Raw genomic sequence first — 17,706 nt, forward strand, 5'->3', positions numbered from 1 at the left:
TCCCTCAAAGTGACAGTCTGCCCCGGTTTTCCCCACAGTTCAGTTCAATCCAGTGTTTTCCTTATCAACGAAAAGTACATTCAAAAGTCCGCTCCGGGTTTTACCACAGATCTTCCCAACGAAATCAAAACAGGAAATCAGAATGTTGCATACCGGGATAGCGTCTCTTAGCGCAGTGCAACGAGTGAATAAGGCGAATATGTACAGTACTCACAATACTCGGGACCCGTCATGACTCAGTCAGTCAGAGACGGTCAGGATTGGCGTCGGACCGCGTCGTTCTTAACTCCACAGACGCCGGCCACTCCCGGGAAACTCTACGGAAGTATTCGATCCTCCTTGAGTCCGGCTGCTGACGTTCCTAACAACGGAGATCCTTCTGCTACCAACGTACTTCAAGTCGCGGGTTTTATTTCACTATCGGTAATTCGCTGCGGTAAGTTGGCGTGCTCTCGCTCCACTCTCCCACTGGCGTCTCTCTGCTCCACTTATATGTTTTTTTGCTATCGGTCCTTTTCAAAACTGCCAGGCTATGTGGAGAAAGGGGATTGGATTATTATGCGGCTGCATAAGTAGCCACGTGGTTCCCTTTTAACGCGCAGCTGATTGGCCGAAAAAAGAACAAGCGCGTGAATAGCCAAAGACAGCCAGTATGCTAATCTACTGTTGAATAGCCACACCCCCAACTGGGACCGAGAACGTCCTCTAAAACAACCCAAATTCAAATACAAAGTTTACGGTTTTAAGGCCCCCAATACTGTTATTTGAAACATGGAGTGTTTGAAACACATGATTTCAACTTACATATTCTGCAAAAAAAAATAAATAAAAATCGCTAATTTAAAAAAAAAAAAAAATTACACAACTTGCGCCCGACAGACTTGTTGCTGGTTTTCTCGTGGCTGGTCACAAATCTCCAACAATTCTACCATGCTCATGCCAACACCGAAATAAATTTGTACCAAGTCCTGGGGGATAGGCCTTGTTCTGAGTAATGGGGTTCAGGGCTGGTGTGGGACCTTTACTTTGAGTAGGCTTAAGAATCCTCTCCCATGTTCTAATTGTGTTCATCATAATGTGGCTGTTTTTCACCTTGACTGGGAGCAAAGACTTCTCAGTAACAGCAAGGCTGAGTGGAGATAATAAGCGGCAATTCCAAGCATCAATTTGGGTTTCCTGAGTAGGATCCATAAAATGTTTCAGCCAACCAAATACTATATGCATATGACATGCCCAATTATAAAGTTTAAAGTCAGGCAATGAGAAACTACCACTCTACCTAGGTAGCCGCAGCGTTTTCATACTTAGTCACAGTTTCTTCCTATGCCAGATAAATTTTGAAATAGCTTTATCAATATCAGAAAAAACAGAATATTTATCCTCAAAGGGAGCATGTGCATTGGGCACAGGATTCTCAGGAGAACATTCTTTTGATTAAACTCACTCTTCTCATCATGTCTGCTTCAGTTAACTGCGTTTCCTGCCTCTTCCTTGTTGCATTTTGCAAGTACCAGTCTCAGCAATTGACTCCAAAACATAGTTGACCACACTGTGATAACACTTTATGTCTTTCCCTATTTGCCTCAGAGACCATCCAGCATCATGAAGTGTTTTAATGCGGACTCCTTTCATTTTCAGCCAGCTCTCAACGTTCTACCATTTTGAACAGGATTGAGGAATTTCAAACTGAATTCACCTTTTTATACCCAATTTTGAGCCGGCTCACTGGGTTTCTCTGAGAAGTCAGAATTTAATCAAGCATAACATTCAACCACTAAAATATTTTTTTTCTGTTCAGGAATGCAAGTAAATAACTATAATTTGACATATTAATCAAGAAATAATAATGTGCTTTACTATTTTTTCAGTTTTTTTTGTAAATCAGTAAATTTGAAAATTCATGGATAACAATTATAATAATAATTAGATTTTAGCATTGAAAATATCATTTTGGTTAGAGAGCTTCCACATATTGGTGTATTAACCAGTACAGAAACATAAAAAATGATTTTGGTAATTACCAATGCTATTTATTTAGGGCAGCTGTGACATAAACCTTACTTTGGGTAGTGGTCTAAATTTGTTAAGCACTGTATCTGCACCCCTCATTGCCTCAGCCAATGGCTCAATAGCCAATGCAAATAGCAGAGGGGACAAGGGGCAGCCCTGCCTCGTGCCTTGTCCAAGATGAAAGGCCTCTGAAGCGAAGCCATTAACCAGCACTCTCGCCATGGGGGTGCTATAGAGCAGCCTAATCCACTTAATAAATTCAGGCCCTAGTCCAAACCTCTTAAGAACCTCGAAGTGATATTCATATTCCACTCTATCAAATGCTTTAGCTGCATCTAAAGCTTCACATAAAATTCTCTCTTGAGTGCAGTTTGCATTTTGAATCACATTAAGAAGGCGCCTAACACTGCAGTGTGAAAACCTGTTCCTGATAAAACCTGTCTCATCAGGCTTAATGAGAGAAGATGAACCTCCAGTATCCTGTCAAGGAGTTGAGAAACCAATTTACAATCAACCCCAACCAGGCTTATTGGCCTATATGATGAACAGCAATCTGAGGGTTTGTCCTTCTTTGAAATAATTAAATAATTAATTTAAATATTGGTCAAATTAAGTGTTGGCGGTAAGATGTCACGCTCAAATGACTCTGTATACATTCTGGTAAGTGGCTCCACCATCAGCCTGGCCATTTTGTTATTAATTTTATGGGCAGAATCCATCGGGACCCGGAGCTTTCCCACCTGGTAAAGGTTTAATCGTTTCAAAAACATATTTTTATATACATCTAATTCCTGTTACTTATTTTTCTTTCCATACTTGTTCGTTGTCATGAATATTATATCCCTCATCTTTTGTATCTTTTTTTTTGTTACCCATTCATAGATTCACTTTCTCCAATAATTTAATTATTTCTTAATGTCTGTTAGTGTATTCTCTTTCTCCTTCTCTATAATACTCCTCCACTACCATAATTTACTATCATGTAACATAATCAACACAATCCGCTCTGTCCCTGTTGGCTGGAGCTCCATTTGAGGTACTTTCTCTCTGGAAGGTGCGTGATGGGGAAGGAAGGCTTGGTCAAAAACTTCGACTGGTAATCCCCAACAAACTGAAATTAAATTAACTGATTTAGGCGGCCTTAAAATTAAGATGCAAGGTAAAGGAGGAGAGCCAGTAATAAAGAAACTTAAAACTTCAAAGGAAATAAAATCACCAAAAGTGACAGGATGGCACTCAAAACCAGACTTATAAGAAACAGCTAAATCACCTTCTCTTCTTGAGAGCCTGGGGTTATGAAAAAAGTCAGGGAGTGTAGCCATCAGGGTTCTAAATTAACTTTTTTGATCACCAGCCAATGTGGCTGGTGACCTTCTAAAGTTACCAGCCAATTAGAATTTCCACTAGCCAAATTTTTTCCCGGTGAAAATAAGAGAGATTATGAGTGCCACTGAATGCATTTGATTGCATTTTATTTACATTGTTGGCATGAAAAATGCACAGAAAGTACAACACATGAAACAAAATATACACAGAAAGTGCAAACATTTAATTTATACAAACAAAAAATGCTGTCAGATTTATTATTTTCTAAAAGACATTTTTCCAGTAAGTATTTGGTATCGTTACATTCCTAATAAAATGTATTTTTCCTTTCAACTTAAAGTGTTTCTGCTTTCCTTCTTTAATAAGAAATATATATAAGTAACAGCCATGACTTAAACACTTGCAAAAAATTGCACTAGTAATAAATTGAATTATGTATGTACAACTAGAAAACACAAATAGTGCAGCAGTCAGTATTGCAGACTCCTTAGGCTCTCCTGATGACTTCGGGCACTCTCATGGTCCTTTACTGCCTCGACTTTAAAATTATTAGTCCCCACCACAAAATTATTCGTCTTGTTTTTTTCTTTCGTGTACATGCGGCAATCCTTACAAAACATGACGGCATTTTCGTGATCAAACACAAGCCATTCACGACCTGTCAGCCATTTAGCGTTAAACTTTCTTTTCTTCATTTCGCACGCTTTGTCGACATTCTCATCCCCTGCCTCCTTCCTCTTCTCGCCCCCAGACGTCTGTCCCAACCACCGCAGCATTTAGTTTAACTTTACTTTTTACTTTTAGCTAGCTCAGTCTCCTTTTTTACAGTTTATACACCGCCATTCATTATTCTTCTTCTTTGTGTTTGCGTTTCCGTGGTTTCTCGCGCCGGTTGCACTACAGACTGTAGTGTGCCTGCGCACAGCCAATGGGCGTCTTGTACGTCTTCACGTAGCATTACAACAGTGTTCATGGGAAATGTAGGACAGACTGTCAGGGGGACAAATGACCAAGAACTGTAGAGCGGCTCTGACTGACATGATTGCCTAATGCATTACCGGCCAAATTGGCTAGTAAGTTTTTATTTACACCCGCCAATATGAATTTTAACCCGCATTTGGCGGGTTGGCGGGTGTTAATTTAGAACCCTGGTAGCCATATAAGAATTATATGGTAATTTTTGTTTGTACAGTGCTAACCTAACCAAATTCCTGGTCTGTAGTGAGTTAGCAAGGCCAGGACAGCTCTGTCTTTCATATCACTGAACAATCAATGTGTTTAATTTAATATCAGTAATATAATGTTCTGATTGCAGAAGGCAAAGCGATAATGTTCTGATTGTAGAAGGCAATGCAACACAGATTTAATTCATTCAAATTTATCTATCGTTTGTAAATATATGCTTATTCGGAATTTGATACCAGGAACATGTTTCAGACAAGTTAGGACAGGAGCAACAAAATACTGGAAAATTTATGGAAAGCTCAAAAACCCCTTTGGAACTGGTAACAGGTGACAGTATTATGACTGGGTATGGAAGGGGCATCCTTGAAAGCTGGAGTTGTTTGCAAGCAAGGATGGGGTGAGGTTCACCACTTTGTGAAACACAATTCTATAAATATAATAAAATAAATAAATAAATAAATAAATAAATAAAGTAATTAATTAATATGTAAAATATTACTACATTGAGAACATGTTGATTAACACAGTTTATTTGCAGATGATTGCTTTCTATTTCTATTTACACAGTGTCCCAACTTTCTTTGAAATCAGGGTTACAAGAAGTCCTGTGTGTTCAATTCCAGCATTACACTATTAAAATAATACAGGAACAATGCCTTCCGCTGTGGTCTTCCAGTGGTTACTTTAATGTAAGTGTGTAGACAACGAGGTTGACAGGATGTGGGGACGCAAAAATTGCAAAAATGCAACCCAAGCGTGGTATCCGGCAGGCTTTTGCCAGCAAGTTGTGACAACTCATATAAGTTGCACCATACCAGTCACATCAGACCAGCGCACACATCCCTGGAAAAAACACTTGTCATCATCTGTTTATACCCTGGATGCAGACATTCACTCACCCCATTCGCTCCCGGCTCACGGCAGTATTTAAATACTCCTACATCCGAATCCCCTGAGGGGGCTCAGAGAGAGAGAGTGCAGAGGAAGCGTCGGAGCAGCACGCTCATAAGGTAGACAAAAAGTACAGTAGAAAAAAAATCTGTCTTTTCATGTCCGTTTACTCACTGCGGTTCATACGCCATCTCCATTCCGTCTCCTGCTGATCAGTTTAATTTGCCATCGAGTCACTCTGCTGTTGTCAGAAGCCGGTCAACTTTCCATGCCAAACACCCAGCAGCCAAACCCTGGACCGGATTCCAGACTGACTGGACCTGACTGACTGACTGACCGACCGACTGACAAGATGATGTCTGTGAGTAATTTGTTTTCTTTTCGTTGATATCTTTAAAAAGGCCTATAAACTGAACTTGAGCTGAACTGAACATTTTGGTTGTTTTGTAAACAAAGGAATAGAACTGCATCGTTTTTTCATTCTTTTTTTGATTGGACTGTTAAGAAAACCCAGAGTGGAATTTGGGGGGGGGGGGGGGGATTTCGATGTTTCTGCATTGGTTGTTTTTCCCTGAAACAATGTGTCTTTAACATGATTTTGCGGGGCTTAACATAATTAGACGTTAATGAGACTGAGTATTTCGTTTGATGATAATGTTTGGAATATAGAAAGTGATTTCAGTCATCTTTTTTTCAATAAATGTTGATTTGCTTAACTTTGCAATGCTCTGCTCTTCAGTTTGTTGGGTCACACTAGCCAGAGGGAACAGTCTTGCATTTGTATTCCAATCTACAACATACCCATGTGTTGTTGGGGATGTTTTCGTCCGTTTTTTGGCCTGTGTTTCAGCAAATTGAATGGTTTTTGGGGAGATTTCTTACTTTAACGCAAACTTTGGAAATATGATTTTGAATTTTTCAAGTCAATAATACAGCTTTGGCAAATTTACTACCCTAATGTGGTTTGTGGCTGAAAACAGCCACTAAAAAGTACAGCTGTAAAAGATAAATAAGAAATATATTTTTAAACTTTTTTTTTTTTGCTTAAATCCGTTAATCCACTTCTGTTCTGATCGAAACTACCAAATCTTTAAAAAAAAAAAAAAAAAAAAAAATCAGGATTCTAACCCTTTAGATAACAATTTCATAGGTGATCACTGATTTGGGGATAAACACACACAAAATGACTTATTTTTAATACAAAACTTCTTGAAAACTTGTTTCCTTTCACCTGTCATGGATGTTTCAAAAATGAGTAACAGTACTGATTATGTTACATTTTCAGATTTTTGTGCTGCGTCAGATTTTATCTTTCAGTCACACATGTGGCTGAAGACAGCTATTTAAAAAACAGCTGTAAGATATATCAGGTGTATAGGTGTATTTCTGCATTATTGAATGGAAATTAGGGATGCACATTTTGGATTTTTTTTATGACCGTTAACCGACGCCCTTTAACGATTAATAACCGTTAACCGATAAGATTTAAATGCCCTTCCATGCTGCCATTCCGACATTCCGTCATTCCGACATGCTGCCATTCTGACATACCACCATTTAGACATATCACCATCCCGAAATACCGCTATTCAGAAACACAAACGTCCCACCATTCAGACAAGGCTTTCCATGTAAGGAAAGGTTGGAATCAGAGAGTCACTGACTCGGCGCTGTCCGGTGTTGAACTGCAGATTTACAATGACGGCAAATAGTTAGATTACTCATCTAAAATGTAAAAAAAAAAGCTACAAGCTTTAGATATAATTAACAGTACTGTAGGCTTCAATCGTCTGCTATTGCTTTTTAAATTATGTCGAGAGCGAGCGCGCTGGTGATTTCTTTAATTGTGTGTTCTGCTTCATTTCCAAAATAAAGTTTGAGCGTCTGAAATCTGATTTTTAAACAGTTCTGATGGAGCTCAATGTTTATCTGGATGTTGCGGCTTCATTACGAACAATTTTACTGTAAACCTGGACGACCCGCGACGTGTCTGGAGATAAAAAAAATAATATTCAATGTAATGTGTGTTTTGTGCGTAATTGCGTACAAGGATACACACCCTCCCCTACTGTACAACACGAAGGAGACTGGAATTAGTCAGTGACTTCAGGTGTCATCTGCAGAGCCGTCATTGATATCTGTAATATTAATGTTGCATATGATGCCAGCGTGCATGGAGACACACGCGCCACGCGTCACACTTTCTCCCGGCCATCATGGAGGGCAAAGTTCGCTGCGATGGTCCTCCATCGTCTGATGCTGGATGCTTGTTTCTTAAGTGGTACTGTATTGTACTCGTACTGCTGGAGTATTTCAGTGCTGTACCGCATAATTTGCAAATGACCTCCTCCCCTTTCCGATCGAAATTGTCCCACACAGAACTCCTTTTTGCTCTCTTCATCTTCGCTGTAAAGTGGGCTGTGATGGAAAGCACGTGATGGCATGTGTTGCACCTGTCGACACGCCCCCATGAGTTGATTGAATTACGTAGCTTAAAAACAAAATTGACCGTTAGTATTAATCAGTTAGAGTTACTGTTATCGGTTAACGGTTAAACGGTTAACCATGTGCGTCCCTAATGGAAATATAAAAATGCACATACCAAACAGCTCACAAGAAATGACTTTGAATGAGATTGCTGCGTGTCTGCATCCCCGCAGTATTGGGTTGTTGCTCCATACGGGGGGCATGTTGGCATTCTCCTCCGGCATGGCGTCATGCTCCAACCCATGTTGCTTGCTGATGTTATGTAGCATGCAGCAGGTCACTACAATCTGGGCCACTTTTTCTGGCTTGTACAGCAGTGCTCCACCATTGCGATCCAAACAATGAAACCTGCTCTTCAGGATTCCAAAGGTGCGCTCCACAGTATTCTGTGTGCGGGTATGGGCCTCATTGTACCTCATTTCTCCGGCAGTGGTTGGGTTGAGAACAGGTGTCAGGAGGACGGAGTGTAGGGGGTATGCACTGTCACCTTACGAAACATATAAATCAATATGAAACATGCTATTGTTTTTAATGCAAAAAATTATTTACAAAAGATTTTACAAATTGACTCACCTACAAGCCAGCCATCTCCAAAACTTGCCATCTCGCAACTTGGAAAACAGAAAACTGTCATATACTGACCCAGGATATTTTGCCACAACGTTGGTAGTGATCCCTTTGGCATCACAAATGCACTGCACATTCAATGAATGCGTGTGTTTGCGATTTATGTACTCATGCTCAGTGTCTGCAGGGGGCACAAGCTGCACATGGGTGCAGTCAATCGCTCCTATAACTCTGGGAAATCCAGCTACTGCATAACGTCTTGTTTGGTCTCATTTAATGAGTGTCGAGTGCGTGGAAACCTGTTAAACTTGGCCATCTGGCGCGACATGGGATTTAGGACTTCAGAAAGCACATCTGAAAAACGGGATTGGGAGATCCCAGCTGTAATAGCCACCACACGCTGGAATGACCCAGATGCAAAAAAATGTAAACTTGCAAGGAGTTTTGTCATTGCAGGTATTGCGTGAGTCCTTCTTGTGGCTGGCTCCAAATCCACTCTGAGTTCCTCCAACAGCTCCAAAATGGCAATGCTGGATAGGCGATATATTTTAATGAGTGTTTCCTCGTTCATTCCAAAAATGTTCACACGAGGGTAAAAAATGCGTTCTTTGCGTCTCCTTTCATCATTTCGATGTCTCCTTCTTGCAACAATAACCGCAGCCATGTGTGCGCAATTACACATACAAACCGTTTGCACCTCCTTTTGACACGTGTTAAGTATAGATGCAGTTTCTATCAGCAAAATTGCTGTCAGGTTTGATATATCACGTTGCGGGTGCTGAATTAATATATTTACATTTTCTCCTCCCAACACACACACAATTGCGTGTAAACGCCCCATATTACATATTCATTGCGGCAGACGTACTAACTGAATGCAGCACCTTTGAAAGACGCAACCCTTAGTGTGCACTGTTAGTAAATCAGTTTGTACATTTTTTTTGCTTGTGCAATGAGTTTGCACACGTTTTTATACACACAAAACTTTAGTAGATCTGGCCATTAGTGAGCAAGTCATTAAAGGTCTACTTATATAGTGTTGATGTCACATTCTTAACAGGCTCTTTTTGCTTTCAAAGTGTGACTTTCAGAACCACACTCTGAAATTGTCTCTAGTGCAAGTGCTTGTTGTTTCCAGACAGCAGGCAGTGCTTCGTTAGCTTCTTTTTTCCTGTAGTGGCAAAATATACCAAATTTTGCAGCTGACTAGTACTTGTTAAAACACATTTTTTCCATGGGTCCAGGTCGGACGGTGTTAGCCTCGACCATGCCAAGCCAAAACATGAATTTTCACTACAACCTCACAGCAAGTGATAACTGCGCTGTGGTGGTCTTGCTGACCACAGCCAACCTGTGTTAGTCTCCTCTCCTTGGCTGTGTCTTCAGCACCTAAACTCATGTGTGTCTATTCTGAAAACTGGAGAGGGAGAAACCTAGCTGTTTTTAAAAGTCCGTCTGTGTTTGGTTCTCAGTACTGTTGTAGCGTCTGCAAAAAAGTACTGAATTTCCATATCCACAGTGAGCTGAAAAGGGCTTCAGGCAACAGGCTCTTACTGTGGTTTGTGACCAGCACACCTCCAACACATTATCAAATTATACAACTTACTGTGTGATGTAGTAGAGAAACCCTATGTCAGTCAGACTCAATTGCTTGGCAGCGTTGTCTCTTGTTGACCTCCTTTTGTATCTTTCTCCATTCTCTGTTGCTTTAGTTCAATCGCCCATGGTGGAGAGGGCACCAACGCCTCAAACCCCCGGCAGGTAATCTCAGGCCAGGTAATTCCAGCCGCTGGTGAGCCCCGTGAACACACCATTGACTGTGGTGACATTGTTTGGGGCTTAGCCTTTGGCTCCTCAGTGCCAGAGAAGCAGAGCCGCTGCGTTAACATCGAGTGGCACCGCTTCAAGTTTGGCCAAGACCAGATGCTGCTGGCAACAGGTCTCAACAATGGTCGCATCAAGATCTGGGATGTTTACACTGGTGAGGATGCATTGTCATTAATTAGAAGTAATTTCCCTCTTCATCTTAATTAACTGGTTAGCAGATAATTAAGATAATAATGCATGCATTTTGAAGTTTAAACTGATGGTATGCTATGAACTAACCGCGATATTGAAAGTTTTTGTTGCAACAAAATCAGGCTTTTTGTCGGATTTTGAATGTCATCATTATGGCAACTGTGGGAAAATAAAAATTCAGTCTATATGTACAACTGCACTGCGTGCACAATTATTAGGCAAGTGAGTATCTTGACCTTATTGTCATTTTCATGCATATTTTCCAACTCTAAGCTATATAAACTTGAATGTTAGTTAGATTTAAGCTTTATCAGGTGATGGGTGTAATGAGGGAGGGTGTGGCCTAAAGTGATTAACACCCTATATCAAACTGTGCATAATTATTAGACAGCTTCTTTACCTCAGACAAAATTGGCCAAAAAGAGATTTAACAGACTCTGAAAAGTCAAAATTGTAAAATACCTTTCAAAGGGATGCAGCACTCTTGAAGTAGCTAAGGTATTGAGGCGTGATCACCGAACAATCAAACATTTTGTTACAAATAGTCAAAAAGACGCAAATTAACTCTTAAAGTCTTGCTAAGAATTAAACGTGAAGCTACCAGCAACCCATTAATCTCCAGTGCTGCCATATTCCAGAAATGCAACCTACCTGGAATGTCCAAAAGTACAAGGTGTTCAGTGCTCAGAGACATGGCCCAGGTAAGGAAGGCTGAAACACGACCACCACTGAACAAGACTCATACAGTGCATTCGGAAAATATTCACACCCCTTCACTTTCCCCACATTTTGTTATGTTACAGCCTTTTTCCAAAATGGATTAATTTTTTGCCTCATTAATCTACACACAATAGACCCAGAATGACAAAGTGAAAAAGGTTTTTTAGAAATTTTTGCAAGTTTATTAAAAATAAAAAACTGAAATATTGCATGTACATAAGTATTCACACCCTTTGCTCAGTACTTTGTTGAGGCACCCTTGGCAGCAATTACAGCCTCAAATCTTCTTGGGTATGATGCTGCAAGCTTGGCACACCTGTATTTGGGGTATTTTTCCCATTCTCCTCTACAGATCCTCTCAAGCTCTATCAGGTTAGATGTGGAGCATCACTGCACAGCTATTTTCAGGTCTTTCCAGAGATGTTCAATCAGGTTCAAGCCTGAGCTCTGGCTGGGCCACTCAAGGACATTCACCGACTTGTCCCAAAGCCACTACTTTGTTGTCTTGGCTGTGTGCTTGGGGCCGTTGTCCTGTTGGAAGGTAAACCTTCGCCCCAGTCTGAGGTCCAGAGCACTCTTGAGCAGGTTTTCATCGAAGATCACTCTGTGCTTCACCGTGAGGATGGTATTAGCCAGGTGATGGGAGGTGCCTGGTTTTCTTCCAGATGTGACACTTGCCATTCAGGCCAAAGAGTTCAATTTTGGTTTCATCAGACCAGATAATCTTGTTTCTCATGGTCTGAGAGTCCTGTAGGTGATTTTTGACTCCAAGCGGGCTGTCCTTCCATCTGGCCACTCTACCATAAAGGCCTGATTGGTGGAGTGCTGCAGTGATGGTTGTCCTTCTGGTAAGTTCTCCCATCTCCACAGAGGAATGCTGGAGTTCTGTCATAGTGACTGTCGGGTTCTTGTTCACCTTCCTGACCAAGGCCCATCTCCCCCGATTGCTCCGTTTGGCCGGGCTGCCAGCTGTAGGAAGAGTCCTGGTGGTTCCAAACTTCTTCCATTCATTAATGAATGGAGACCACTGTGCTCTTTGGGACCTTCAATGCCGCCGAAATTTTTTTGTACCCTTCCCCAGATCTGTCTACAGACTATTCCTTTGACTTCATGGCTTGGCTTCTGCTCTGACATGCACTGTCAACAATGGGACCTTATATAGACAGGTGTTTTCCTTTCCAAATCGTGTCCAATCAATTGAATATACTACAGATGGACTCCAATCAAGTTGTAGAAACATCTCAAGGATGATCAGTGGAAACAGGATGCACCTGAGCTCAATTTTGAGTGTCACAGTAAACGGTGTGAATACTCATGTACATGCAATATTTCAGCTTTTTATTTTTAATACATTTGCATAAAATTCTAGAAATAACCTTTTCACTTTGTCATTATGGGATATTGTGTGCAGATTGATAAGACAATAAATGAATTTAATAAAGGAATTTTGGAAAAAGGCTGTATACATAACAAAATGTGGGGAAAGTGAAGGGATGGGAATACTTTTCGAATGCACTTGTAAGTTGAAACGTCAAGACTGGGCCAAGAGATATCTGAAGACAGATTTTTCAAAGGTTTTAGGGAATGAGAGTGACTCTTGATGGACCAGATGGATGGGCCTGTGGCCGGATCACTAATGAGCACAGAGCTCCACTGTGAGTCAGACGCCAGCAAGATGGAGGTGGGGTCCTGGTATGGGCTGCTCTTATTAAGGATGAGCTAGTTGGACCTTTTTGGGTTGAAGATGGACTTAAAATCAACTCCCAAACCTATTGCCAGTTTTTAGGAGATACTTTTTTTAGGAGATACTTTCTTCAAGCAGGAGAAAGTCTACATCATTCAAGAAGGCCATGATTTTTATGCAGGACAATGCTCCATCACATGCATCCAAGTCCTAGCTAGCCAGCAAAGGCCTTATAGATGGCATAATAATGACATGGCCCCCTTCCTCACCTGACGTAAACCCTGTTGAGAACTTGTGGGCCCTTCTTAACTGTGAGATTTGCAGTGAGGGAAGACAATACACATCTTTGAACAGCATTAGGGACTACTGTATGAAAAGTTGATCATCCACAGATCAAGAAACTAACAGACTCCATGGATGGAAGGCACATAACAGCGATTGAAAAGAAGGATGGCTATATAGGGTTTATTTGTAAATTTCAAATTTGCTTATTTGGTATTCTTACTCTGATACATGAAAATAAACAAGTTAGAGGGAAAATTTTAGTTTTTCATTTAGTTGCATAATACTTCTGCACACTAACAGTTGCCTAATAATTGTGCACACATAGATATTCTCCTGAGGAAGCCAAAACTCACTTTTCTTTTGTTAAATACTCAGGTTTGAGGTTTGTTTTTTTGGATTGCCTGAGAGCACTGTATTTGTTCAAAAATAAATTTAGTCCTCAGGAATACAACTTGCCTAATAATTGTGCACGCAGTGTAGGGGTGGGCAATGTGGCCAAAATCTTCTGTCACAGTATATGTAATTTAATGTCACAGTAATGGTATATATGACTGTATAGTAATTGCTATGTAAATTCAATTAAGAAATTGTTTAAAATAACTATACAGTGCTATACTTAAACACACGGTGGAAAGCAATACACAAACAAGAACAAAAAAAGCAGTGAAAAAGCTACACTCCCTGATGCTATCAACACACCCACTTGGTTGCTCTGCAGCAGGGTAGCAGTACACACACTGTGAATGACAACGTGTAAACACAGCTTAAGGGATATTTCCTGCGGCAGTTGCCAAACTTCTGCCAGTGGACACATTTCTACCACTGCATGGTAACCTAGCCCTAACTCTAACATGCTGTTTGAAGTAGTTATCTTTGTGCAGAAGGCACTCTTAAACTGACTGACCTATCAATAAACTAACATAATAAGGAGAAGGACATTAGTCATCAAAGCCATGCTGCTCTGGAAATCACAGCACCAGAGCGTCTGAGACGCTTTTGAAGTATTGTTGGTTTTCCACTGAAGATGCCAAAATTAGGTACGAAGTTTGCCGACTTTGTCAAATCAGTTGTCTTATTCCACAGCCTCAATACCTGCTAGCTTGCTACCATAGTAAGGCAACAGAGAACACTGAGGCACCAGAAACGAGTGGAACATGAGCAATGTCAACTATACGGCCACCTCTGACAGCATATTTTTCACCACATTCATCCTCAGAGCACTTGCCATAAAATACTCATAAAATGGGGTCACCAATAAGGGGCCTCAATTTATATGCAACTACTGTATATATTGCCCATTGGCAGTCTTTCAGGAGGACAACTGGAGCCATGATATTAAATTTCAAGTTGCACTACAGTGTCAATGCACATACATACTGAAGTTTAAGACACCCACACAAAAAGTTTCTTTTCAGTGATCAAAAGAGCATTAGTCCTTTCATTCCAGGTTATACTTCTAATTCCATTTCTGTTTCATTGTTGTGGTTTTTCCTTTGTAGTTCACAGTTAAGCACACAAAGGTGGAGGCTTTTGGAGCAGGAACAGAGTTCTTTCTGTGCCTTTAAATATTGTGTCACTCAAATTTTCATCATTAAATAGTACAAGTTCTCAAAATTGTGATTTCTTGTACTTCACTATGGTTGAGTTTTTCAGTACTCCTGTTTTACTTGATGGCTTGTTACAGGAAAACTGTTGTTAAATCTGATGGACCATACTGATGTTGTGCGAGACTTGACCTTTGCTCCTGATGGCAGCCTTGTGTTGGTCTCTGCATCCAGAGATAAGACCCTTCGTGTGTGGGACCTCAAAGATGATGGTATGTAGATGAGCTGTCCTTAATATGAAGCTTTAATTTAACTCAACTTGCTTTTCTTTGCTTTTATTTTGTTCTTTCTTTTACTTCAGTTGTAATGAGGTGACAGCATACCTCTTGTTTCTTCAACTGAGATACCAGAGGTCTGCTGTACTTTTTACAAAATAAATACCAGTTCTCTGAATTGACAAAACAAACAAACAAACAAACAAACAAACAGTGTAATTAGTGTAAAGTAGACTTAGACTTTTGCTTTATTGGTCCCAATTTGGGAAATTATTTTCTTGCAGCAGCAGTTTAAACATAAACATTAACATTAAATATATATACAATAAAGACGAATAAGGATGAGTAATGAAAACTAAGAGAAAAAGATTGTTCTCAAAAATATAACTAAGCGTATTTACATGGAAACAGCAATTCTTAAAATAAGTATACAAACATAGAATAATAGCAGTTGTTAAAAATATATTCAAGTTTAACGAAATTTATAGTTATATAATATGTATTATAATATTTAGTACATATATAATATTATGATAATATCATTAAAAAATGCAACATAACTAAGTATATGAACAAGTATTAACAGCATTTTTTAATAGAGTAAGCCAGAGCTATAAACTATATACCAGAAAAAAATATGTGCAAGTTGTAGACAATGAATAAATGTAAACAATAAACAGTATGTGCAATATTCCAGTAGTGCAAATAATATGTAAACATTGAATATTGGGGTTTATGAGTTTGGTAGAGATTAACCTTTTAAATTACTGTTGTACAGTGTGATGGCTCGTGGCAGGAATGATTTCCTGAAGCGGTCCTTGTGACAGCAGAGCTGGAGCAGTCTATTGGAGAAGGAACTCCGCTGTCTGTCCAAGAGGTGGTAAATAGGGTGTTCAGGGTTATCCATGATGGATAACAGTCTGTCCAGTGTCCTTCTCTCCCCCACCTCCTCATAAGTGTCTAATTTGCAGCCCTTAATGGAGCTGGCCTTCCTCATCAGTCTGTCAGGTAGTCAGTAATCCAGGAGATAGTGGTTGTGTCGACTCCCATCACTCGCAGCTTCTCACCCAGGAGCAGCGGCTGAATGGTATTTAACTACAATCCAGGTGGGAGTGAGCACGCTACAGCAGTCCAGCTGTCTTCTTACCTGGCATGCAGTCAGGCAGGGGATGGTGCTAGTGGAGGGGGTGCTGTGGGGGATGGTACAGGATGTGGGAGTTGAGTCCAAGGGAGGGATCACCAGGGGGGGTTGAGGGTAGAAGAGAGAAAGCTTGGGCAGAGGGGGGTTATGGAGGCCGTCGTGGACAGTAGTGAGGTGTGAGGGGGCAGGGGAATGCAAGGCTATTCCTGGCTGTGAGCTAAACCTGTTAAAAAAGTGATTTAGCTGATTGGCCCTCTCAATGCTGCCGGCTGCTGGTCTGTCTCTTGCCCTGAGCCCTGTGATCTCAGGTTCCTCCTGTAGGCATCTCTGCTCTGCCTCAGCTTTTCCCTTAGCTTGTGCTGAACACTCCTCAGTTCTTTTTTGTCCTCGGACCTGAAGGCTTGTTTCTTCCTTTAGCAGACTGTGGCACTGTATACATCCTTTGCATTAGCATACAGAAGATCCAGTGTGGTGTTGTCTCTGGTGGGACAGTTAATAAATTGATGGAATGTTAGCAGAGTTTTGTCCAAAGTATTTTTTTAAAGTCCCCAGTAATGACTACAAATGCGTTTGGTTGCTGCGTTTGTAGTTCCGCTATGGTGGAGCCTTCGGAGGCATGTAAACAGTGATCACGATGGAAGACGTGAACTCCCGAGGCAAATAATAAGGCTGCATCCCCACAGCTAGCAGCTAAATGTCCAGGCTACAGAAACGTTCCTGGATGGTAACAGGTCCGGGATTATGAAGAGTGCAAAAACAGGAGAGCCACCAAAAAATGTGTAAAGCTGACACAGTTCCCAACAGCACAGTTAAAAGATAGAATTAAAAATGAAAAAAAAAAAAAAAAAACACTAAATGAACAAAGAAAAAACAAAGAAAACGGAGCTACTGCAACAGGCGGCCACCTAACACAGCGGCATCTTGCAAAGAGAAGTAGGAGACAGATACAGGGGCCAGGGCCAAGCTTTAAATTTAAAGAATGTGACCCAGTGAAAAGACAGTCACACACACATGTTACACACATGATAAAACTCCCTGATCTGCTGTTTGGTCTGCGTGAACCACAATATGCAGCCCTTCAGTGCTGCTGAAAATCACACACTCCTTTACAGATCATGTGACCCTAGGCCTGTGTATGGGGCCTGGGTCAAATATGGATGATGGCCCCATGCATATGGACCGTATTTATATAGTGCTTTTCCAGTCTTAACGACCACTCAACGTGCTGTTACAACACAAGTCAGCATTCACGTGTTCACATATATTTGTATGCTGTCTGATTTTGGTTCACTGTAATGCAAATGATGTGTTTGGCAAAGAAAAGCAGCAGATGTTTCTGATCATAGTGTCTATTTCATCTGGTTTCACCATTGAATTAGTAACCACAATATCCCCGGACTTTCTTAAAAATTATGCACTTTTGAGAGTTGTTGACTGAGGAGAAAGTTAATAAACTTAGCTAACAGCTACAGCAAATTCTTAATCTTCTGTGTCTTCTTGTAAATTAGGCATTATATGCAGCACATTAAGTTGTTCCTTTTAAAATACATTCTTTTATTTTGTCATGGGATT

At 40.6% G+C, this 17,706-nt stretch overlaps 1 protein-coding gene across 1 annotated transcript in view; it reads left to right on the forward strand.

Annotated features, from left to right (window-relative positions):
* Nucleotides 1-17,706, forward strand: part of wsb1 (WD repeat and SOCS box containing 1) — a 45,677-nt gene that overhangs the window by 13,537 nt on the left and 14,434 nt on the right. The window contains exons 3-4 of the mRNA XM_076734996.1: nt 10,179-10,447; nt 14,859-14,990. Of these exons, the coding sequence (XP_076591111.1) occupies nt 10,179-10,447; nt 14,859-14,990 (401 nt within the window). The remainder of the gene's footprint in view (nt 1-10,178; nt 10,448-14,858; nt 14,991-17,706) is intronic.

The sequence above is a fragment of the Chaetodon auriga genome, chromosome 7 (genome assembly GCF_051107435.1).
Source record: "Chaetodon auriga isolate fChaAug3 chromosome 7, fChaAug3.hap1, whole genome shotgun sequence".
NCBI lineage: Eukaryota > Metazoa > Chordata > Actinopteri > Chaetodontiformes > Chaetodontidae > Chaetodon > Chaetodon auriga.